The sequence below is a fragment of the Podarcis tiliguerta genome, assembly GCF_965153285.1.
Source record: "Podarcis tiliguerta genome assembly, chromosome: 16".
Lineage (NCBI taxonomy): Eukaryota > Metazoa > Chordata > Lepidosauria > Squamata > Lacertidae > Podarcis > Podarcis tiliguerta.
Window position 1 is genome coordinate 10,349,220 of NC_139549.1, and position 23,768 is coordinate 10,372,987.

A 23,768-nucleotide genomic window follows, 5' to 3' on the forward strand; every position below is an offset into this window, starting at 1 on the left:
ATACCCGTCCTTCCAAATCCACACTTGCCTCAATTTTGCACTCCAGCTCTCCGACCAATGTTCCGAAAAATGCAGAGATCAGTGCCTAAAAATGAGTGTGTTGTTTCAAATGACAGAAAGAGATGTGTCTTAGTAGGAGAAATTGCTTGCAGAAATATCAAAACTTCATTAAAAATGTGTTTCTTAGAAGTCACTAAAATGTTTGTATGTAGTGTTAAATTTTCATGAGGATTTTAAGAAAAGAAAATTGGCAAGTTCCTGCAGGAACGAGAACCAAAATTGAGATGGATAAAATGAGGGAAAAAATGGACGGATCCTTTTGTCCATCCTCACAAGAGAAGTGTGTAGATGACTAAAGGCATCTGGTCGAGCCCCTTGATTGGCTCTGCCCCATCTCCCAGATCTCAATCTGCCAGTCGTGCAGAAGGAATTTGAGTCAGTTTGCATTTAAAGGCAAACCTCCCTCCCTTGCTCTTTCTGAAACCAGTAGATGAAACTTTAAGATCTTTCAAAATTCCCACCACCTCTGCATTTCACAGTGAGCTTTTCCAGCCCAGTCACGTTCATCAAAATGCATACATCAGGATAAAATGTGCATCGAAATGCATATAGTTGCAAAAACCATGTACCCAAATGCGCTATATTAGGGGACCTGGATTGGAAGCAGTAGATTAGGAAATAATTTTTTTGCATAGAATCATGAAAAATGCCTGCTAAAATGCTGATTAATTCTCATGAGATCCCTTTAAGTAATAATCACAAACTGATGAGGAAAACAGCACTTAAGACCGGAAAAACAAGATGGGCAGACACTGAAATGGATGAAGCTATCTGACTCTTTTTGCACTGCACTTTGCACATGCCCATGGAAGTCTTGTTGGACAAAACACAGCTGGAGGGACAGCTGGCTAGCCATGAGGTTATAAATGATGAGCCTTGAAATCATGACTGAACACGCCCCCTTTATTTTTGTTTCAGGACCATCTTTCCCGGCAGCAACATTTACTGCATCTGGCTGTGAAACCATGTGGAAAGGGGCTGTTGTTTGCTTCCTGCTTCTCCAGCTGACGGTTGCTGTGACAGGTGAGCGGCATTCGACCGAAGGTTTACGCTTACAAACAAGCCTGGCCTTACCAACCAAGAGCCTTGCAACCAGAAGATGTGCCAATGACCTCCCCCTGCCCCGCTTGAGGTCTAAGTAGAGCATCTGCACCCAGAGGCAGTCTACCTGTGGTAATGAAAGGTGTTGCTCAGTCATTGTGGTGCTGGATGGCAAAGGGGGGCTTTCCGATGGAGGCTGAATATTGCAGAAACAAGATGGGTCATTGGCTACCGGGCTGTTTTATTAACAAAAAATATCAACTCCCCACCCCACCCCCACCCCGCTTCCCAGAAAGGATAAATTGGGAGTAATAGGGGAGGAAGGATGTGGGCTGATGTGGGCACTGCAAAGAATTGCAGGTATGAGGAGCACTGATTATCCCACAATGAAACCACCCTTTTAGAAGCACTTTTGGTTCTGGAAATATAATCCAAGGCTCAGCCACCATTGGCCATTCTTTAGCTGTCTAACTATACCAGCTTTCTGTGCTTGCCATAACATCACCCCCACTAATAGACCAATGAGGTGGCCCAGATGTTTCCTCCTATCAGGGAAAAGCCATTTCTATTCCTATCATGGTTGTCCCTCTGACACTTGCCCAGACCACCCACCCACTGCCTCTTGTCATGCTGTATTTCATAGCGCCACCTGTCTGTGGTCAAGCCAACTGCAGTGTGATGACATGCTTACATTTTTATTATATGCACAGAAATAAATTGCAATTGTTCTAGAGCATATGGCTTTGTGTGGATACTGATTCGGCAAACCTTTCCTGCTGAGAGAAGGCCTCCTCGATCCCTTCCTGTGTTACCTCTCCACTTCCCAGAAATGGAACAACAACAAAAAAGCCAGATTTTCCCTTCCTTTCCCCAGGAGGCCGTCCATGTTCTGCCAGGAATTTTGGGCACGGCTCGTTGGTGTGTGAATGTGGGGCTTCCTACTGTGACACCTTGGAGCCTGTCTCCCTCCTTCCTCTGGGTTCCTACGTCAAGTATGAAAGCAACAAAGCCGGGTCGCGTGTGGAGCGCAGTGAAGGAGCCCTCCGCAATGACTCTCCAGGAAAAGGTGGGTTTACCTACTTTTTTAGATCTACCTCCAAGGAGTCTCCCTCTCTCTCTATGTATATCCTAACCTTTCTCCAAGAAGATTAAGCTTGCACACTCCATTTTATCCTCACAACGACTCCGTGAGGTAGGCATGACTGAGACATGGTGGCTGGAGAAGGGAAGGTTAAGGGGAGACTTCAGATACCCCAAGGGCTGATACACTGAAGGAAGTATAACTTCCTAAGGGCATTACTTCATAGAATCATAGAAGAGAATCATAGAATCCTAGAGTTGGAAGAGACCACAAGGGCCATCGAGTCCAACCCCCTGCCAAGCAGGAAACACCATCAGAGCACTCCTGACATATGGTTGTCAAGCCTCTGCTTAAAGACCTCCAAAGAAGGAGACTCCACCACACTCCTTGGCAGCAAATTCCACTGTCGAACAGCTCTTACTGTCAGGAAGTTCTTCCTAATGTTTAGGTGGAATCTTCTTTCTTGTAGTTTGGATCCATTGCTCCGTGTCCGCTTCTCTGGAGCAGCAGAAAACAACCTTTCTCCCTCCTCTATGTGACATCCTTTTATATATTTGGACATGGCTATCATATCAGCCCTTAACCTCCTCTTCTCCAGGCTAAACATGCCCAGCTCCCTTAGCCGTTCCTCATAAGGCATCGTTTCCAGGCCTTTGACCATTTTGGTTGCCCTCCTCCGGACACGTTCCAGTATTTGTATTACAGTGTATTACAGTGGAGCTGCTTGCCATGGGGTGAGTGGGTGGGGTCTTCTTCTCCAGAGTCATTCTGACAAGACAGAACTTCTGTTCTTGGGGGCCAGGGGGCGGGCTGATGTGGCGGATTCCCTGGTCCTGAATGGGGTAACTGTGTCCCTGAAGGACCAGCCTGGGAGTCATTTTGGAATCACAGCTGTCCATGGAGGCGCAGGTCAATTCTGTATCCAGGGCATCTGTCTACCAGCTCCATCTGGTGCGCAGGATGAGACCCTACCTGCCTGCGGACTGTCTCGCCAGAGTGGTGCATGCTCTGGTTATCTCCCGCTTGGACTACTGCAACGCGCTCTACGTGGGGCTACCTTTGAAGGCGACCCGGAAACTACAACTAATCCAGAATACGGCAGCTAGACTGGGGACTGGGAGCGGCCGCCGGGACCACATAACACCAGTCCTGAGAGATCTGCATTGGCTCCCAGTACATTTCCGGGCACAATTCAAAGTGTTGGTGCTGACCTTTAAAGCCGTAAACGGCTTCGGTCCAGTATACCTGAAGGAGCATCTCCACCCCCATCGTTCAACCCAAACACTGAGGTCCAGCGCCGAGGGCCTTCTGCCGGTTCCCTCCCTGTGAGAAGTGAGGTTACAGGGAACCAGGCAGTGGGCCTTCTCGGTAGTGGCGCCCACCCTGTGGAACGCCCTCCCTTCAGATATTTTGCTTTGTGGTTGTTGTTGTGTTTGCTATTGTTTGTTTTTTATTTTTGTTAAATTTCGAAAATTTAATCAAAGTAAATAAATAAATAACTGATGCGGAAATTTAGAATTTAAGGCTGGAAAAATAAGAAAGCGAGGGAAAACTGCAATGGACAGATTTAGCCCATCTCTTCCCTAAAGTAGCTGCATCCGCTAGGAATAAGCAAGCAGTGCTGTGCAATCTAAGCCACCTTCCTTCTTTCCTTCACTATAGAAACCCTCACTCTGAAGATCAAGACATCCCAGAAATATCAAAAAATCAAGGGCTTTGGTGGGGCCTTGACAGATTCGGCGGCCATCAATATCCTGGCGCTTTCTCCAAAGGCTCAAACAAATCTCCTCAAATCCTATTTCTCAGAACAAGGTAAGTTGCCAAGAGGTGGGTAGCAGCAGTCGGGTTGCCAACTTACTCCGCTGGTTCTGCTCCTCTGCTATTCCTGTGGGTGGGTGGGGAGAAAGCTCTGCCCCATCTAATATCTGCATGCCATCCTGGTGTGGAAGGCAGAAGAGCAAAAACGTTGGCGATCCTGAAGGAAACTGACAAGTCCCAGAGTTGGTGTAACAGTCCAAACCCAGGCATAGGCAAACTCGGCCCTCCAGATGTTTTGGGACTACAACTCCCATCATCCCTTGCTAAAAGGACCAAAACATCTGGAGGGCCGAGTTTGCTGATGCCTGGTCCAAACCTTCTTCACAGGGAACTCTGGGAACGGTAGTTCTGCGATGAAAACAGGGGCCTCCTCCTGTGAACTCTCAGCAAAAACTACAATTCCCAGAATCCTCTGGGGGAAGTGGTGTTCAAAGTGGCAGGATGCTGATTCAAATGTACAGTAGCAGATGGAGCCTGAGAATGGGGAAATGAGAAACTGTAAAGAACAGATTCATCCTTTACTACCCTAATGAAATACCGTATTTTTTGCTCTATAAGACTCACTTTTTCCTTCCTAAAAAGTAAGGAGAAATGTGTATGTGTCTTATGGAGCGAATGCAGGCTGCACAGCTATCCCAGAAGCCAGAACAGCAAGAGGGATTGCTGCTTTCGCTGCACAGCGATCCCTCTTGCTGTTCTGGCTTCTGAGATTTAGAATATTTTTTTTCTTGTTTTCCTCCTCCAAAAACTAGGTGTGTCTTATGATCTGGTGCGTCTTATAGAGCGAAAAATACGGTATACTCGGAGTCGAGAGTGGATTTCATTCTCTTTATTCAGCTCATAGTGGTGAGGAGGAATGGAAGTTCCACCAGAATGTCTGCTTTATATACATTATTTACACAATGGGCCCCACGTGATTGGCTAATTCCGGGATTCTCCTGTAGGCCAATCTGGTTGCGGATTCACTTCCACCTGGAGCTGGATTGGGTGGCTCCTGTGGACCAATCAGACTGCTGCATTCTGGACCCTATTGTTCTAGGACCAATCAGACTGCTGCCCTTTGGATCCTATTCAACTCAGTACATAACACCTAAGCAGTTATGCTCAGGCCTCACTGGACTTTTTCCACCGGCTTCTTCCCCTGCCCCTCATCCTCCCACAGTAAATATATTTACCGTATTTTTCGCTCTATAAGACACACCAGACCACAAGACGCACCTAGTTTTTGGAGGAGGAAAACAAGAAAAAAAAAATCTGAATCTCAGAAGCCAGAACAGCAAGAGGGATCGCTGCGCAGTGAAAGCAGCAATCTCTCTTGCTGTTCTGGCTTCTGTGATAGCTGCGCAGCCTGCATTCGCTCCCTAAGACGCACACACATTTCCCCTTACTTTTTAGGAGGGAAAAAGTGAGTCTTATAGAGCAAAAAATACGGTATACTGCTGCAAACCATGGGGCTCCCTGCAAGCTTCTTGATACTGCCATCTTGTGTTTGGAAGGTGCAATTGCACTAGGGTTTTCTTCCTTTCCTTTCCTTTCCTTTCCTTTCCTTTCCTTTCCTTTCCTTATACAGTGGTACCTCGGGTTAAGTACTTAATTCGTTCCAGAGGTCCGTACTTAACCTGAAACTGTTCTTAACCTGAAGCACCACTTTAGCTAATGGGGCCTCCTGCTGCTGCCGGAGCACGATTTCTGTTAACATCCTGAAGCAAAGTTCTTAACCCAAGATACTATTTCTGGGTTAGCGGAGTCTGTAACCTGAAGCGTCTGTAACCCGAGGTACCACTGTACATAAAAATCGCACGTGACCCCAGAGGGCAGTCCCATACAATGTCCTTAGCAAGGATGTTGCATTGTCCTGTACCATAAGGGAAAATTTGCCTCATTCCCCCCCCCCCCCCAGCTTGTGGTACAATTGCTGTCTAACGCTGTTTAACTCGCTCTCTAATTCTTTCTAACTCACTAACTATTCTAATGCTCAAACTCTAGTTTCACTCTGTCTCAATCTTTCTATCTAGCAATCTGTTCTCTCTCTCTCTCTCCTATCTATATTAGGACCCAATCTATTCTCTTGGCTGTTTTAAACTGATTTAAAATATTATAGTTTTACACAGTGTTTTTTTCTGAGGGGACGCAAGGGCACACATACCCCCAAACATTTTGTGAATCTTTGTGCTTTTGTCCATTTACTGCATTTATTTCCCCCTATTTGAACTATAAAATGGTGATTTTCTTGAGTCAAAATGAGAGTACCCCTAAACATATTTTTTTTAAAGAAAAAAAAAGGACTGGTTTTACATCATTGTGACCTTCCCTAGGACCCCACGGTGCAGGGCAGGAAAGAAATGGAACAAGTAATAATAGCCACACTTATCGCCTCCAAAGAGCCAACAGAATTTGTTAGGCGTGTGCGTGTGGGTTCCAGGTCAGACTTTGTCCAATTTAGACATTAATTTGCGGATCAGGTGAATTCACTTTGAAATGTGGAAGGACCCCCCCCCCAAAAAAAATTCCTCAGTGAGCCCTATTCCTGGGAGTAACCCTGCTCTGGCTCCACTTTCTCCAAGGGATTGAATACACCTTGGTCCGCGTCCCCATGGCGAGCTGCGATTTCTCCGTGAGGCTCTATACGTACGACGATTTGGAGGACGACTTTGAGCTGAAAAACTTCAGCCTGACGGAAGAAGACACCAAAATGAAGGTGAAGGGATTTGCCGACCCCCAGGATAAAGATTTAGGCCCATTCCCAGGGGAGAAAGTGGATTCGGTTTGCTTTTTAATGTGAACCCCTTTTCCTTTGTGCTTAGGGGGACCAGCTAGTCCTTGACTGACTAAGAAACCTTAGCCCAAGACTCTCAGGCTCCATTTTGGACCCCGAATGCCATCTTATAAGATAAAAGAGAAATGGCCGTATCTCACTGGTAGAGCATCTGGTCTCAGGTTCAATCCCCAGTCCCCTGTCTAAAATCCTGGAGAGCTGCTGCCAGTCAGTGCAGACAATACCAAGCTATTTTATTTAGTTATTATTTTATAGCTGGACAGACCAAGGGACCAATGCTCTGATGATAGCAGCATCCTCTATACTAAGCAGCTGACTCTTCCAGGAATATTGTTCAACTGCAGCCCTGCATCATCCCTGACTATTGGCCAATACTGGCTGTGGATGATAGGAGTTGTAGTCCAACAATAGCTGGAGAGACACAGTCCGCTGCTTGGCCAGCTCTGTTGCCTTTGTGGCAGATCCTAAGGACTGAACCACAGGTCTTCTGTGTCCTCTCTTCCACTGATCTGGAGATGAGCGGACCTGCTATCCTTCAGAATACTATTGGACTCCAATGCCCATCATCCACATCCAGTACTGGCCAATAGTTAGGGACGATCGGAGCTGCAGTTCTTGGCCTCCAGCTCTCACTGTCCCCATCAGCCAGCATGGCCAATGGTTAGGGGTGGTAAAGGCCCAACAAGAGCTGGGGGCCACCAGAGGAACCTGGGAAATGTGTCAGGAGCTTGTCCTACACTCGAGTAGGACCCTGGCAGAGAAACATGCCCAACTGGCATGTTCTCTCCCTCCTGGTCGTTCGTTCGTGAGCTTCAAAAGCTTTCTTCTGCCCGAACATCACAGCGACCGATGCCAACAGACACTGGCACACTTAGGGATCCACAGAGTCTGCGCAGTTCGTGTGACAGACCTCAGCAACTCAGCATTTTGGCTAATCTACTTTATTTACATATAAACACACACGGAGCACTGCAACATGGCTCCCTCTCTCTCTAGCACCAGACAGCAAAGAGAAAAAGAACAAAGGACAATAGTCCCACTTCACAGAACACAGTAACACAAACATCCTGTCTCCGTCACTTCCCACTCTGTGGAGTCAAAACATACACCGTCATGTGAAAGACAACAATCCCATGACTGCAATCACGGAGCAGGAATTCTAACAGAATATTCTCTCTGGCAACCGTGTGAGAGCAGTGAAATCACTGAGACACGACACAGGCGTTGGGTAAAATCAGGCCAAATCTTTATTGATTACAAACGATGTTCCACTTCCCCTCCCCAGATCCCAATCCTTCAGCAAGCCCAAGCGGTGGCCAAGAAGCCACTTGCCCTCTACGCCAGCCCTTGGACCTCCCCAGTGTGGATGAAGACCAACGGGGCCATGACAGGCCGAGGGACCCTCAAGGGGAAGCCAGGAGACAGATACCACAAGGCCTGGGCCAACTATTTCATCAGGTAACGACACCGACCACCGACGTTGTTTGGTTCCATTTTATTTGACGGCTGACCAGTTTGCGACAGCCGCAGAGCAATAAAGTTGTTAGGCACACAAACAAAGCACACAGCTAGTGCAGCAAAGGCTACTGGGAGATGGTGATAGGAATTTTGAGGTCTTAAAAGGTAAAGGGACCCCTGACCATTAGGTCCAGTTGTGACCGACTCTGGGGTTGCGGTGCTCATCTCGCTTTACTGGCCAAGGGAGCCAGCGTACAGCTTCCGGGTCATGTGGCCAGCATGACTAAGCCGCTTCTGGCGAACCAGAGCAGCGCACGGAAACACCGTTTACCTTCCTGCCGGAGTGGTACCTATTTACTTGCACTTTGAGGTGCTTTCGAACTGCTAGGTTGGCAGGAGCAGGGACCGAGCAATGGGAGCTCACCCCGTCGCGGGGATTTGAACCGCCAACCTTCTGATGGGCAAGCCCTAGGCTCTGTAGTTTAACCCACAGCGCCACCCGCGTCCCTTTTGAGGTCTTAGATATATGTTAAACGTTCATAAGTGTACCAACCAGGCACGCACATAGATCAGCACAGGAAGACCGACCTGAAACCATTTTGATTTCCAAACTGACCAAATGTTTTCCCTGCAAGGAGGGAGGGGGGGGGGTCAGGGAGCCTTCCCATTGTCTCAGGAATTGAGTAATCGGCATTATAATAGTTGACAGACTATCAGGAAAGGCAATCAGATAACCTGGCAAACAGGAAAAACAACATCCAAATTTCTGTTTTAGACCGCCATTTCTGTGATGTAGGTATGATGTTTCTGGGGGGTGGTCTTGATCTACAGGGTGGCAATTTCAAAAGTCTTTATAAGGCCTTGCCCAGCATTTTTCTGGGTCCCTCCTCTCTCCTGCGGGTGAGGGGAGCACCCTGTTGCAACAGATCAATAAAGATCAGGCTTACTAGCTGCTTTGCTTCTCAATATTCTCTGGTTGGCCTCTGTTATTTTCTCCTACCAATAGGGAACCTACGTAAGGACTCTATATGGGCTCTTGGATACCCCAGAAGGGAACAGGGCAGATTTTTTGTTTACAACAGAGAAAAATGGCGGAGACTCGAGGAGACAATTCAGCACCAAGGGGCCGCCTTCTTCCTCAGGGGAGAAAAAGGATATCGTAGAGCTGAGAAAGGTTCAGAAATCATCAAGGAAAAAGAGTGACTTCACTAGGAAGAAAGGCTGAAGCATTTGGGACCTTTTCTCTTAGAGAAAAGGCGGGATGAGATGAAATGGTGGATGTCTATAAAAGTTATGTTCAGCCGAGAGAGAGCGGATAGACAAAATTATTGCATCCTTCTCATCAAACCTGTGGGCATTCCATGAAGCTGAAAATGGGAAGATTCTGGACGGACAAAAAAGTTTAGTTTTGTTACCGGAAAAATCCGAGGGCTCCCTTGGACAAAAAGTAAAGACACCAACCAGAGTAAATTGGAGCAAATCAGCAGCCTGTAGGCTTGGCCTTTATTGAACTGTTGCAACAGGGTGTTCCCCTCACTTGCAGGAGAGAGGAAAGACACAGAAAATGGTGTGCAAGACCTTATAAAAACTTTTGAAATTCCCATCCTCTAGGTCAAGCCCACCCCCAGAAACATTCATACATTACAGGAAGGAGGGGTTGAGGGAGGAGTTGTGGTGGTAACCTGAGTGTCCTGTCACCTGGCTGGTTCCCCTCTACCCCTCCCCATGAGTCATTCTCCGAAGACAAAAGGTAGTCGCAGTTTCCTGCCCCCTGAGGGAAGATCTGATCATTGTCCTTTGTTCCAGTATGTGCTGAATCCACTCCCATATGCAAGTTCTTTGTGATCTTGATTGTCTTCTGTCTGGGATCATCAGGGTTGGCTCCTGTGGATGTGCTGGTATGGTGAAGGGATTATGGTGCCCTGTATCAAACCTTCCCCATTTTGTAGTCTTTCCTTCATGGAGTAAAATAAAAGTGGAACAGTGCAAATCCGATGTATGGTTGAATGAATGAATGAATAAGTTTATTACGGTCATAGACCAGAAGAAAAGAAAAAAGCATAAAAACAACAGTAGTTTACGAGGGAATGATGGTGTCAATTAAAAGTTGTAAAATTATACATAAAAACAATACACATATGCACACACACCCACACACACGCACATATATACTCATATATGCGCTACAATATATGTGTAGACTTTAAAAAAGGGGGGGGGCTTGTCCAAGGGTCAGATCTTTTACTTTTTTACAACTAATGCCCTCCGCTTGATCGCGGCCGCAGAAAACTTGGCCACTTTCAGTGTTACTTCTGGGTTTTTATCTCCTAGTAGGATTTTCAGCCGCTGAGATTCAGATCGACCTGGGAATTTCTGAACGATAGGGGAGATAAACAGTGACCTGATATCCCCGTAGAGGTCGCAGTGTAACAACACATGTGAAGCCGTTTCCGCCTCCTTCAGACCACATGGGCAAACTCGTTCGGCATAGGGTGTGCCCTCGTATCTGCCCTTTAGTAAGGCAGATGGCAGTACATCAAATCTGGTAAGGGTAAACGCCCGCCTATATTTTGCGATTTGTAGATCCAGCAGATATGGGGTTAGATTAAACCCTTTTCCATAATCTTGGATAGCTGGATATTTATCTATCTTGCTCATATGGTCCTGAAGCTCTATATCTCCTATTCGCTGGCTCACCATCATTTTAGCCTTTTCAAAACCTGCGGCTATAAGTTCCTGTGGGGAAAGCCCCAGGCCCTTCAATTTTTCATAAAGCGACAATCTCCATTTAGACTGGAACGGGTCTAGTAAAGTCAATGGAGCCACTCCCACTGGGAAAAATATGAGTTTTAGCCAGAAGTGAATCTTCAGGATCCATATCCTGGCATTAATAGGGAGTTGACCTACCTCCAGCCTAATGGCAGTGTTGGAGACACAGGTAGGTAACCCTAGTAGGGAGCGGTAAAATTTAGTTTGTACAGATTCCAGGGACTTGAGTTTTTGGCAATTAAATATCTGGGTGCCATACATCAGTTGTGGAAGTATTTTTGCAACAAAGACCTGGGAGGCGGCAGGAACATATTGACCTCCTTTTCTGTAAAAGAATCTTATGATAGCTCTAAAAGATCTTTGCGCATTTACAATGGAATTCTTAATCTGATGGCACCAAGATCCCTTCTCATCAAAAATTATTCCAAGATATCTAAAAGATGTTACTTGCTCAATAGGTTGGTTATTAATTTTCCATTTATGTCGGAGTTTTCTCTTGGGGAACACCATAATTTTTGATTTAGTGTAATTTATTATTAGGTGTTCAGCTTCGCAGTACTCTGTAAGAGCTCGTAAAAGTTTTCTTAGACCCACACAAGAGAAGGAAATAAGTGCCGCATCATCTGCGTACAAAAGGACTGGGATTGGTATATTGTTTAGGTTTGGGGAATGAGTACTTGCTTCCTCCATCTTTCCGACTAAGGAGTTTATATAGAAGTTGAATAGAATAGGGGCAAGAACACAGCCTTGCTTGACACCATGGAAACTTTGGATTTCCTTTGATAGGTTCCCATAACGGTCGCATCTAACACGGATCCGAGTATTTTCATGTAGTCTACGGATAAGAAGCAAAAGACGTCTATCGATGTTTGTGGCATTTAATTTTTCCCAAAGTCTGTGCCGGGGTATCGAATCGAAAGCTGATTTGAAATCTATAAAGGCTACATAGAGAGAGCCTCCTTTCTTTGAGGTGTATTTCTCCACTAGATGTTGCAATACCAGTCCTTGGTCTAGAGTTGATCTATGTGCCCTGAAACCAGCCTGGGCTTCCTTTAAGACGTGCTCCTGTTCCAGCCAGTCCGCAAACTTTTCACGTAAGTGAGTTGCATAAAGTTTGCTGATGATGCTTAAGAGACTGATTGGTCTGTAATTGGCTGGATCAAGTTTACAGCCTTTCTTAAATATGGGAACGATGATTGCCAATCCCCAGTCCTCTGGTATTATTGCTGTTTGATCTATGCTGGTGAAAAGGGTGGCAAGGACTGGGGCCCACCAGTCAATATTGGCTTTGAGAAGCTCAGGAGAGATATTATCTGCTCCCGGGGATGTGAGGGCGATCTGGCTGCGACATCTGTCACCCCATTGATCGCCAGGGTTGATGTATGGTTGATTTTCTATGAATTTATAACAGAAGCGTAGCGTATGTAGTGTGTGAGTGTGAGTGTGTGTGAAGTTTGTACAAACTGAATGATGGGGGGGGGGGGTTCCTGCTACAGTTTCTTAAAAGAAAAATCTCAGGAAGTGATATCCTCAGCGACATCTTGGCTCGTAGCTCCTGCTAACTTTCTCTGCCATTCCCCTCTGCAGGTTCTTAGACGAATACGCCAAGTATAACTTGACTTTCTGGGCTGTGACGGCCGGGAACGAGCCAACGGCTGGCGACGTCATCTTTTACCCCTTCCAGTGCCTGGGCTTCTCCCCTGAGCACCAACGGGACTTCATCGCCCAAGATCTGGGTCCTGCCTTGGCCAACAGCTCTTACAAGGGCATTGAGCTGATCATTCTGGATGACCAAAGGATGATGCTCCCGTACTGGGCCGAAGTGGTGAGTGGGCCACCCTGGACTGGTGGAACCCCAACCCCAGGGGCTCTGTTTTCCTATTTATTTTGCTAAAGGCGCTGGAGCTGAGGCCACGTTGGCACCATGTTGGGTTGAAATAAACGACAGACGAGTGACAAGTGTCATACGGGAGGCATCTCTCGAGCATGTCTCAGAGAGTCCCTTTTATTGAATATTACAGCATTGCCACGTATGTGCTTGTTGCTGATTGGTTAACACAAAGACAATGCAAGGGTTGCATATAGGCATTAATCATCAATAGATTAAAGGTTGGGAAAGGAACACAGAGTTGGACAGGCATGAAAACTAGTGATTGATATAACAAACCTTAAAAGGGCATAAGTATTGTATTCATAGATGTGGTCAACCATGCACTAAGAACAGGTCAGGGTACGATGTTTCATGAACTCAATGTTCTAGGCAGAAGCAAAACTTCCCATCAGCACCATGCATTTAAAGCCCCAGGAGGCTGTTTGGACAGTCATGGCTTTGCCCTAAGCAAACCTTGAATCCAGAGCAATAAATTGTTGTTGTTGTTGTTGTTATATGATACAAATAAACCAGGAAGGATCAGGCTAAATACCGGTATCTATCGAGTTTGGAAACCCAGCCACATGTGTGGGGTATAAATATATTATTATTATTATTATTTATTATTATTATTATCTCCCAATCAGAGCAGCCGGAGGAAGGACCGATTGCTCTGACCTGAGGTCTGAACTGATTGCCTCAAGGGGAGCAGGGTCCACAGGTTACCCACATCGGTGGGGAGCAATTGCTAAATTCCCTTCTTCATAATTCAGGACAAGGAATTAGACTTCTCTTCCCACCCCTCACCGCTACCTTACAGAGTCTCAAATGTGCACATCCTTAAGATAAGGCCCACTGAAACCAGCTAGCCTTGAGTTTGCTTTGGGGATTTGTAGCTCTCATCTTCGCTCTCCTCCATGAGGTCTAGAAGCATGCCGGTGGGGGATGGAAAGGCCAAAAATAGAATATGAAGCTGTTAAGAGCTCTGTGAGCTTGACAATTCTGTTTTTCTTATCCCTTCTAGGTTCTCAAGGACCCCGTGGCGGCCAGTTACATCAATGGGATCGGCATCCACTGGTACTTGGATTTCCTGGCCCCCATCGACTTGACTCTCTCTATCACTCACCACCTTTTCCCCAAGTATTATCTCATCTCCACTGAGGCCTCTACAGGATCGTATTTTTGGGAGCAGCGTGTGTTGCTGGGGGCGTGGGACCGCGGCAGCAAATACAGCCACAGCATCCTTGCGGTAGGAGCACCAGCTGCAATGACTTTTGTTTTTTAAAGAAAAGTTTAGTAGAATTTCAGAGCCTGACATTTGTTTCTTTGTCTGAACAAAATTTATATACCAATATATATATCAACTTGAAGGAAACCTCTCCGCAGTTAATGGAAAACACAAAATGAAATATGAAAGCAATAGATTAAAAAACCCAGTGAAAAATGAGTACAGGCAGCAACAGTTTTAGGCGCGTCTGGTATGTTCGCAGTGACTGCCCACTGTGCCGCTCAGACGTGATCTGAAAATGTCGCAAAAAGGGGTGGAATGGGGTGTTTTCAGGCTTTCTCGACGGGTGTTCAGATTGTAGGCGATTTCATGGATGTGCGCCAATGTCTCGGAACATAACACCTGCACAAATCGGCCACTGCCTGCTTTTTAAAATATTCAAAAGCTCATTAAAGGTAAAGGTAAAGGTACCCCTGCCCGTACGGGCCAGTCTTGACAGACTCTAGGGTTGTGCGCTCATCTCACTCTATAGGCCGGGGGCCAGCGCTGTCCAGAGACACTTCCGGGTCACGTGGCCAGCGTGATGAAGCCGCTCTGGCGAGCCAGCACCAGTGCAGAACACGGAAACGCCGTTTACCTTCCCACTATAAAGCGGTACCTATTTATCTACTTGCACTTAGGGGTGCTTTCGAACTGCTAGGTGGGCAGGAGCTGGGACCGAAAGACGGGAGCTCACCCCGTCGCGGGGATTCGAACCGCCGACCGTACGATCGGCAAGTCCTAGGCACTGAGGTTTTACCCACAGTGCCACCCGCATCCCAATCATAGTCATACATGCCTCTTAATAGGCTTAATTTACTCATTACTGTAATTCAATTTTTTGCTTTTCCTTTCCTCCCAAAGCCACCTGAGGGCAGCAAACAAGCAATGATAAAACAATTGAAGATTCAAGAAATCTTTAGAACATCTTCAGAGCAATTCTAATGCAGAAGCAAACTTGGATTTGTATCTCTACTGAAAAGTCTCATTGAAAGAAGGGCCCCCGGCGCACAACCCTAGAGTTGGACACGACTCCCCCGTACGGGCAGGGGTAGCTTTACCTTTTATGACTATGATGCATTGGTTTCTGTTATGTACTGAGGGCAATAGGATCCAAACTGCAGCAGTCTGATTGGTCCTAGAACAATAGGATCCAAAAGGCAGCAGTCTGATTGGTCCTAGAACAATGCAGCAGTATGATTGGTTGGCAGGAACCACCCAATCATGCTCCAGATAGAAGTGAATCCACAACCTGATTGGCTTACAGTAGAATTCCGGAATTAGCCAATCATGTGCAGCCCATTGCGTAAATAATGTATATAAGGCAGATACTTTGAGGGGACATTCATTCATTCCTCCTCACCACTATGAGCTGAATAAAGAGCATGAAATCACTTTGAGTATATTTCAGTTTCCTTCCTTAGTTTGAAAAGTACTTTTATGCAGCCGGCGCATACAATCTGATCAACCTAGCGGTACATTAAAAATGTAAAATAAATAAGATTAATAAAGTGTTCTTCTCCGCCTTCCTGCAGAACCTCAATAACTACGTCACAGGCTGGACGGACTGGAACCTTGTCCTGGACATGGAAGGAGGCCCCAACTGGAGCAAAAATTATGTTGACAGTCCGGTCATTGTAGACGCGGCCAACGATGTGTTTTACAAACAGCCTATGTTTTATCACATGGCACACTTCAGGTGAGACAGCGGGAACCTCCACAAGTCCCCCAAGCAGGTGACCCCCCTGCCCACCATATTGAGTCCTAAAATGGGGAAGCCCTGTGGGTGACGCCGCCTCAGGCTGCGGCCTGCTGGGCTTTGATGGGTGACAGGGCCTTCTCGGTGGTGGCTCCTCGTTTGTGGAACACCCTCCCTGGTGACGTGCGCTTGTCCCTCGTGCTGTCGAGTTGCAGGCAGATTTTTTTAATATGTTCCCGTTCACCCAGGAATCAGATGGCTGATAGATGTGGGCCAAGGCAAGGGTGAAATTAAAAATCAGGAGGGAGTATGGTTGCTCCAGAGGGTGGCAACTTAAGAACGTAGCCTTCTCTGCAGTGGCTCCCCGTCTGTGGAAGTTCACCTGGTGCCTTCATTATACACCTTTAAGCGCCAGGAAAAAATGTTCCTTTTTAACAAGGCCTTTGACTGACCTGATCAACATCCTGTACCCTTTTAAAATATGGCTTTTGGGGGGGGGGGGGGGCGTGTTACCAGGTAATTGTTTTTACTTTGATTTTATATATTGTGATCTTTTATGTGAACCAACCTGAGACCTCCGTGTATAGGGCGGTATATAAATTCAATCAATCAATCAATCAATAAAAATAAACATTTTAGATGTTGTAAGTATGTTTTTGGAAGGTTTCCCCCCGCCCCAATCATTATTATTTTAAACTGTAATGTTTTTAAATATTTGATATTTGCTGCCCTGGGCTCGTCTGAGAGGAAGGTACAGTCATACCTCATGTTATGTCCGTTTCATGTTATGTTCTTTCAGGATACGTCCCGTGGCGACCCGGAAGTACCGGAAAGGGTTACTTCTGGGTTTCGCCGCTCGCGCATGCGCAGAAGCACAAAATGATGTCATACGCAGAAGCGGAGAGCCACAACCCGCATGTGTGCAGACGCGGGTTGCATTCTTTTCGTGTTGCGAACGGGTCTCCAGAACGGATCCAGTTCGCAACCAGAAGTACCACTGTACGGGATACAAATTTAATAAACAAGCAAACAGATTAACACTCTCGGGCCCAGCCCCCCCCCTCCAAACCCCCTCAGGATAACTCCCTTGGTTGTGTTGAGATGGGACTACAGTGGTACCTCGGGTTATGAACTTAATTCGTTCTGGAGGTCTGTTCTTAACCTGAAACCGTTCTTAACCTGAGGTACCACTTTAGCCAATGGGGCCTCCCGCTGCCGCACAATTTCTGTTCTCATCCTGAAGCAAAGTTCTTAAGCCGAGGTACTATTTCTAGCTTAGCAGAATCTGTAACCTGAAGCGTCTGTAACCTGAAACATCTGTAACCCAAGGTACCACTGTACTAGACCCTTACTGCAGCTGCAGGGCTGGTCTTGGGCTACTTACATCTAACCATATTCCCCTTTCCCCCTGCTTCTTTGATATGCTACTGCAGCAAGTTCCTCCCGGAGGGAACCCAGAGGATTGAGATTCAGAGGAGCAAGTGGACCGACCTGGAATATTCAGCCTTCCTGCGTCCAGATGGCTCGGCGGCCGTTGTTGTCTTGAACAGGTGAGTGGGAGCCAGGTGGCCTCCGTGCTGCCGCTGAACGGCTGTCAGACGAAAATAAGACGAAAACCCGAAAGATCATCTTCTCAGTGGGGCCATCAGATCCTCAGTGGGAAACCAGCAATCAGGATTTGCTCACAGGAACAACTCTCCCCTCCTGTGTTTTCCAGCAACTGGTATTCAGAGACATTGATGCCTCCAGCTGTGGCCATCATGCCTACTGGCCATTGATCGCCCCATGAATTTGTCAAGTCCTCTTTTAAAGCGATCTAGGTTTGTGGCCCTTGCTGCCTTCTGTGGGCGGGAGTTCCATAGTTCAACCAAGCACAGCATAAAGAAGTTCCTTTCTTTCATCGGGCCTGGATCTACCCACATTCAGCCCCCTCCAGTTCTAGCGCTGCAAGATTATTATTGGGGTTGTGGGTTCAAGCCCCACGTTGGGGAAAAGGTTTCTGCGTTACAGCTCCATGACTCAGATTCTAAGAAATGAAGAAAAACGTTTCAGTATCTACCGTATTTTTCACTGCATAAAACACACCTGACCATAAGATGCACATAGTTTTTAGAGGAGGAAAACATGGAAAAAAAATATTCTTAATCAAATGTTGTACTAAACTACTTAAAGCAGCAAAGCAGACAGGAGCCACTTACACATCCCTCTTCCACGCAGCATTCACTTCATAAGACGCACAGCCATTTCCCCTTACTTTTTAGGAGGAAAAAAAGTGTGTCTTATGGAGGAAAAATACGGTACTCTTCCCACGTCACACAAAAATACAAATTTATTTCTTGCTCGCCTTTCCCCTAAACTATAAAGCCCCAAATTCTGTAACCTTTCCTCTTGCGCAAGTTGTTCTGTGCCCTTGATCGTTCCGGTTGCCCCTGCCGCTCTGTCAGCCTCATGCGATTCTGTAGCATTAACGGCACCTTGTGGGAATCACAGAATTGTAGAGTTGGAATGGGACCCCAAGAGTCATCTAGTCCAGCCCCCTTTTCTCCAAGGTCTTCCTCTTCTCTTCCTTGACTCCGCTGCCCGGCCTTTGAGCTCGTTTCGGTTGCTGTTTTCTCGTGGGCCAAGGAAGGAGCATTTCCCTGATTCTCTCCCAGGGTGCCCTCCAGAACTATTCCTGGCCAGTGCCAGATTTACGTATAAGCTAAACAAGCTATAGCTTAGGGCCCCACTCTCTGGGGGGGGGGGGGAGGCGGGGGGCAAAAATATAAAAGGGAAAAAACTGGAAGTACATTTCCAAAATATAAGATAAAAAACAAATAAAATAAAACCTGCATACAGTTAGAGCTTAATAATTATTTCACTATCAATATATTTCTTCTTAATTGTATTCCACTATTAATATACTTCTTAATTGTATTTCAGTTCCACAATTGCTTTGCTAAAACACACATTTTGTTATGTGCAAATGGCTTTAGATACCTATTAAAAGGTAAAGGGTAAAGGGACTTTGATGATTAGGTCCAGTAGTGGCCGACTCTGGGGTTGCGGCGCTCATCTCGCTTTATTGGCCGAGGGAGCCGGCGTACAGCTTCCGGGTCATGTGGCCAGCATGACTAAGCCGCTTCTGGCAAACCAGAGCAGCACACGGAAACGCCGTTTACCTTCCCGCCGGAGTGGTACCTATTTATCTACTTGCACTTTGACGTGCTTTCGAACTGCTAGGTTGGCAGGAGCAGGTACCGAGCAACGGGAGCTCACCCCGTCGCGGGGATTTGAACCACCAACCTTCTGTTTAACCCACAGCGCCACCGGTGTCCCTTAGATACCTATTAGGTCCATAAATTACCATAAAGCATATATTCAACACAAAAAACAGTGACAATTTGTTGTTGACAAAGTACAGCTAGACATATAAAGGGACCCATTACCGTCAGTAGCTTAGGGTCTCATCAAACTGAAATCTGGCCCAGATTTTCCCCTCGGCACACCGCCTGCCTGTCTTTCTAAATCGTTTCCTCTCTCGCCCTCTTCCTCAGATCACAGAAGGACGTCCCGTTTGTCATCTCTGACCCTGGCGTGGGCCACATCGAGGCCGTGTCGACCGCCGATTCCATCCAGACCTACCTCTGGGAGCGGCCCAAGGAGGCGTCGGCAGAACCCCCCGCTCAGCAATAAATGTTCTGCTCCCGTGAGATGGGTTGGCGTTAGCAGGGAGAAGGGGAGATCAGGATGCTGCAGGGGTCCTGGGGATGGGTCTGCCTGCTCTGCAGGAAGGCCTGTATGAACCAGGAATTGAACGGGGCGTTTTCTCTGCAACTGGTGTTGGATAGGTTGAACGCTCTCAGTTTCATCCAGAGAGCAGACCTGTTAATGCAGGGGTTAGCAATCTTTTTCAGCAGGGGGCCGGTCCACTGTCCATCAGACCTTATGGAGGGCCGGATTATACAGTGGTGCCTCGCAAGACGAAAAGAATCCGTTCCGCGAGTCTCTTCGTCTAGCAGTTTTTTCGTCTTGCGAAGCAACCCCATTAGCGGATTAGCGCTATTAGTGGTTTAGCGGCTATTAGCGGCTATTAAAGGCTTAAGGGATTAGCGGATTAGCTGCTAAAAGGCTATTAGCAGCTTAGTGCCTTAGAAAAAGGGGGTGGGGAGCGGAAAAACCCCCCCAGGAATCGCAAGACATTTTTGTCTTGCGAAGCAAGCCCATAGAGAAATTCGTCCTGTGAAGCACCTCCAAAACGAAAAACCCTTTCGTCTAGCGGGTTTTCCGTCTTGCGAGGCATTCGTCTTGCGGGGCACCACTGTATTTGGGGGGAGGGATGAATGAATTTCTGTGCCCCACAAATAACCCAGAGATGCATTTTAAATAAAAGGAATACATTCTACTCATGTAAAAACACGCCCGATTCCCGGACCGTCCGCGGGCCGATTTAGAAGGCTATTGGGTCGGATCCGGCCCCCGGGCCTTAGTTTGCCTACCCGTGTGTTAACGTTACTGGACCCAAGCTAGCCATGCCCATTACTTCCAGTGGGTCTACTCTGAGGAGGGCCAGCATCGGCTGCATAAAAATGCCATAAGATCTTTGACCCGGAAAATGTTCCCGAATGACCGCACCCATCCATGAGTGCGGCTGGTGGAAGGTAGATTTGAACCATGTTCCTGTCTCCCAGCTCCCAGCAGCCCCAGCAAGCATGCCCAAGGGATGGTGGGAGTTGTAGTTCAGCAACATCTCAAAACCCTGCACTGGCTATAAAACGCCGAGTTTTATAAGACACCTCTCCTTGCTATTTGAGTTGCCATTCATTCCATAGAGGGCTTTACCATGCCCACCTCACGGGGCTGATCGCTTCCTCCTATCTCAGATGTTTTCGTACAATAAACCAGTTTTTTTTCTTTTTCTAGAAACCCACCTGCTTCCTGGCTTTCTTTCATGGGCTCTCGGGCTGGGATGGGAGCGCAGAGGGGAAGGAGGAGGGCTGTGCTGGCGCTGCTTCCCATATTTTGTGAGCTCTTTCCCTGTCAGTGTTTCCCAATGTTATGGTAAAATCTGGGTGCGAGGCTGCTCTGCCACCCAGCTCGTCGGACTAAGTCCGCGGGTTCCTGCGGAGGAAAATGAGTTCAGCCGGAGACAGGAGCAAACTGCAGAAGATCCATGTTTATTGCGCAACAGGTTCAAGGCGAGACTGAACAGCGAGAAAGGGGTGACATGAACTTTTGAAACTTCCTCCATGTCCCAGAATACAGTGCAAAATACATCCCAGTTACATAATGAATACATTAAGAAGAGGTTGGGTTACACAGGATTAACATATGGAGGAGGGAGGTGGGAATATGCAGAGCTGGAGATATGCGCAGATAAGCACATCCTGAGTACCGGTGATGAGAAGACAATGGTCCATGTATGCATAGTCTGCCACCTGGCATTGCCCAGAGGAAAGACTTGGCAGAGTGATTTGACAGGATTAGGGTCTTGACACCTTGCTTGAGGGATTATGGAGGACAGGGAAGGTGTCATGGAGTCCTAGAGAAACTGAGCAAATTGGCACGTTGATTTTCTATGAATTTTATAGATTTTACTCCCTTTTGACATTGACAATTGGAAATAAATGGATATATTGTAGCGAAGAAGGAGGTAAAGAAGACACCCCCCCTTCCGTATCACTAAGAAGTGGAACGACAACTCCAGGGTTTCCCAAAGCCTGAGATGCCAAGAGCGGGAGGCTTGTGACATCGGGTGGGGTTTGGGCCTCTTGGTGCCACAGGCCTTTTATGTCTTAAACAAAGGGTTTAAGACAAAGGGAACCTGTGGCCTTTTGGGTGCTGCTGGGCTCCCAGCTCCCATCACCAGTCATGGTGGTTGGGGCTGCTGGGATCCAGGAATCCTACATCATCTCAACACTCCCCTTTAGCCTGGGGTTGTTATCAGGTTTAGCAGATCTCACTCCATCCATCTTGTGTGGCTCTGCTCAAATAAGGACCTTAAGGGGGGAGGAAATGTATTTTGGGTGAAATTAGTCTCCAAGGGGCAATACTCAAGAGGGAAAAGGAAGAAGAGGCAACCATTTGAATCAAATTCCGTCCCAAGTAGTTTCCAGCCAAAGGGCTGGAATATATACCGTATTTTTTGCTCTATAAGACTCACTTTTCCCCTCCTAAAAAGTAAGGGGAAATGTGTGTGCGCCTTATGGAGCGAATGCAGGCTGCGCAGCTATCCCAGAAGCCAGAACAGCAAGAGGGATTGCTGCTTTCACTGTGCAGCGATCCCTCTTGCTGTTCTGGCTTCTGAGATTCAGAATATTTTTTCCCTTGTTTTCCTCCTCCAAAAACTAGGTGCGTCTTGTGGTCTGGTGCGTCTTATAGAGCGAAAAATACGGTATTTTAAAAAACCACCTACAGAAATGTTCTTGGAGCTGAAATGTCAGTCCTATGGAAAGAGCTCTTGTATGTTCACTCTCCAACCAACCCCCCTGCAAAGCGAGTAAAACCTAGAATCCGTTTCCGCACTTTGTTGCCTAATGGAGTATATCTTCCTTTTTTTTTCTCGTGGTTGCATTTCGTGAAATCATTTGACGAGATTTTCATCTTAAAACTTTGCGCAAATAATCTTGGCTGGGTCTCTGGACATATGACTGTTTTTGTCAATTTCCACCCCCCTTTCATTTGGTTGGCCTGAGCAAGAGAAGAGCTGTTTGAAGCACAATAGTGCCTTCTGCAGCAATTGCCAAATAGCTGGCAGATTTCCTGTGAATAATTTTTTGGGAGGGGGTGGGGGGTTGTGTGTGGGGGTGCTAATTCTGTCCTGTAACTTGGGAGGTGGCGGAGGCAGCTGTGGTGATGGAGTTCAAGAGACTCCATCTGTCTTAGCGGCACCCAGGTGACCAAGAGCCAGTGTGGTGTAGTGGTTAAGAGTGGTAGACTCGTAGTCTGGTGAACCGGGTTCGATTCCCCGCTCCTCCACATGCAGCTGCTGGGCGACCTTGGGCTAGTCACACTTCTCTGAAGTCTCTCAGCCCCACTCACCTCATAGAGTGTTTGTTGTGGGGGAGGAAGAGAAAGGAGAATATTAGCCGCTTTGAGACTCCTTCGGGTAGTGATAAAGCGGGATATCAAATCCAAACTCTTCTTCTCTTCTTCTTGTAGGGGAAATACCACGTACACATTTTTAGCACTATGCAACAAACACTCTTTCTAAACCCAAAGACTAGCTCCTGTCTATCTCACCTGCCTACCTCATCTCTTCCGAAACACATGTAAAACTTTTAATGCCGTATTCTCTCGCTGTAACGCACCCTTAGGGAACCTCAGGGGTGAGAAGGGTGGGAAATAAGTAAATAATTCACTTCAAATGGGAGACTATTCCCAACCTCCTTTTCTGTTCTCTGGAAAACTCAAAATACCCAAGTTGATGGGAAAGGCTGCAGCTCAGGAATAGAGCACCAGCTTCGCATATTCCTAGTTCAATCTCTGGTGTCTCCAAGAAGGGATAGGAATGTCTCCTGCCTGAAATGATGGGGAGACGCTGCCAATCAGAGTTGCCAGTACTGAGCTGCATGGGCCAGTGGTTTGGCTCAGCTAAGGGGAAGTTTCCCTTGCGTCCGATGTTCTTTTGTTGTCCTTTATCCTAAGAACAAGCAATCTTCCATGCAAAACAAGGGGATTAATGCCTTCCTTTAAGATACAATATAGAAACATCATGATATGTAAAATAGCACAAGTACAAAAATTCTGAATACAGAAGGAGGGATGTCATGGAATTCTACTCAGTATTGATCCAGAGCAGATTCCAGCGTATAGATAGCAGAGTAAAAACTTAAACACGTTGCAGGATTCCCCAAATAATAGACCAGAGGCAATTGTTTTTCATCCAGCAGAGCTTTACTGCTACTGAAGGCAAATGAGCATAATGGTCACAAATCCAATACATTCAGG

General features: G+C 46.9%; 1 protein-coding gene across 1 annotated transcript in view; it reads left to right on the top strand.

Annotated features, from left to right (window-relative positions):
- Positions 1-19,757, top strand: part of LOC310666979 (lysosomal acid glucosylceramidase-like) — a 106,077-nt gene extending 86,320 nt beyond the window's left edge. The window contains exons 3-12 of the mRNA XM_083418553.1: positions 979-1,083; positions 1,976-2,167; positions 3,845-3,994; positions 6,565-6,698; positions 8,062-8,234; positions 12,591-12,828; positions 13,898-14,122; positions 15,676-15,839; positions 17,273-17,389; positions 19,376-19,757. Of these exons, the coding sequence (XP_083274679.1) occupies positions 1,026-1,083; positions 1,976-2,167; positions 3,845-3,994; positions 6,565-6,698; positions 8,062-8,234; positions 12,591-12,828; positions 13,898-14,122; positions 15,676-15,839; positions 17,273-17,389; positions 19,376-19,514 (1,590 nt within the window). The 5' untranslated portion in view covers positions 979-1,025 and the 3' untranslated portion in view covers positions 19,515-19,757. The remainder of the gene's footprint in view (positions 1-978; positions 1,084-1,975; positions 2,168-3,844; positions 3,995-6,564; positions 6,699-8,061; positions 8,235-12,590; positions 12,829-13,897; positions 14,123-15,675; positions 15,840-17,272; positions 17,390-19,375) is intronic.
- The last annotated feature ends 4,011 nt before the right edge of the window (positions 19,758-23,768 follow it).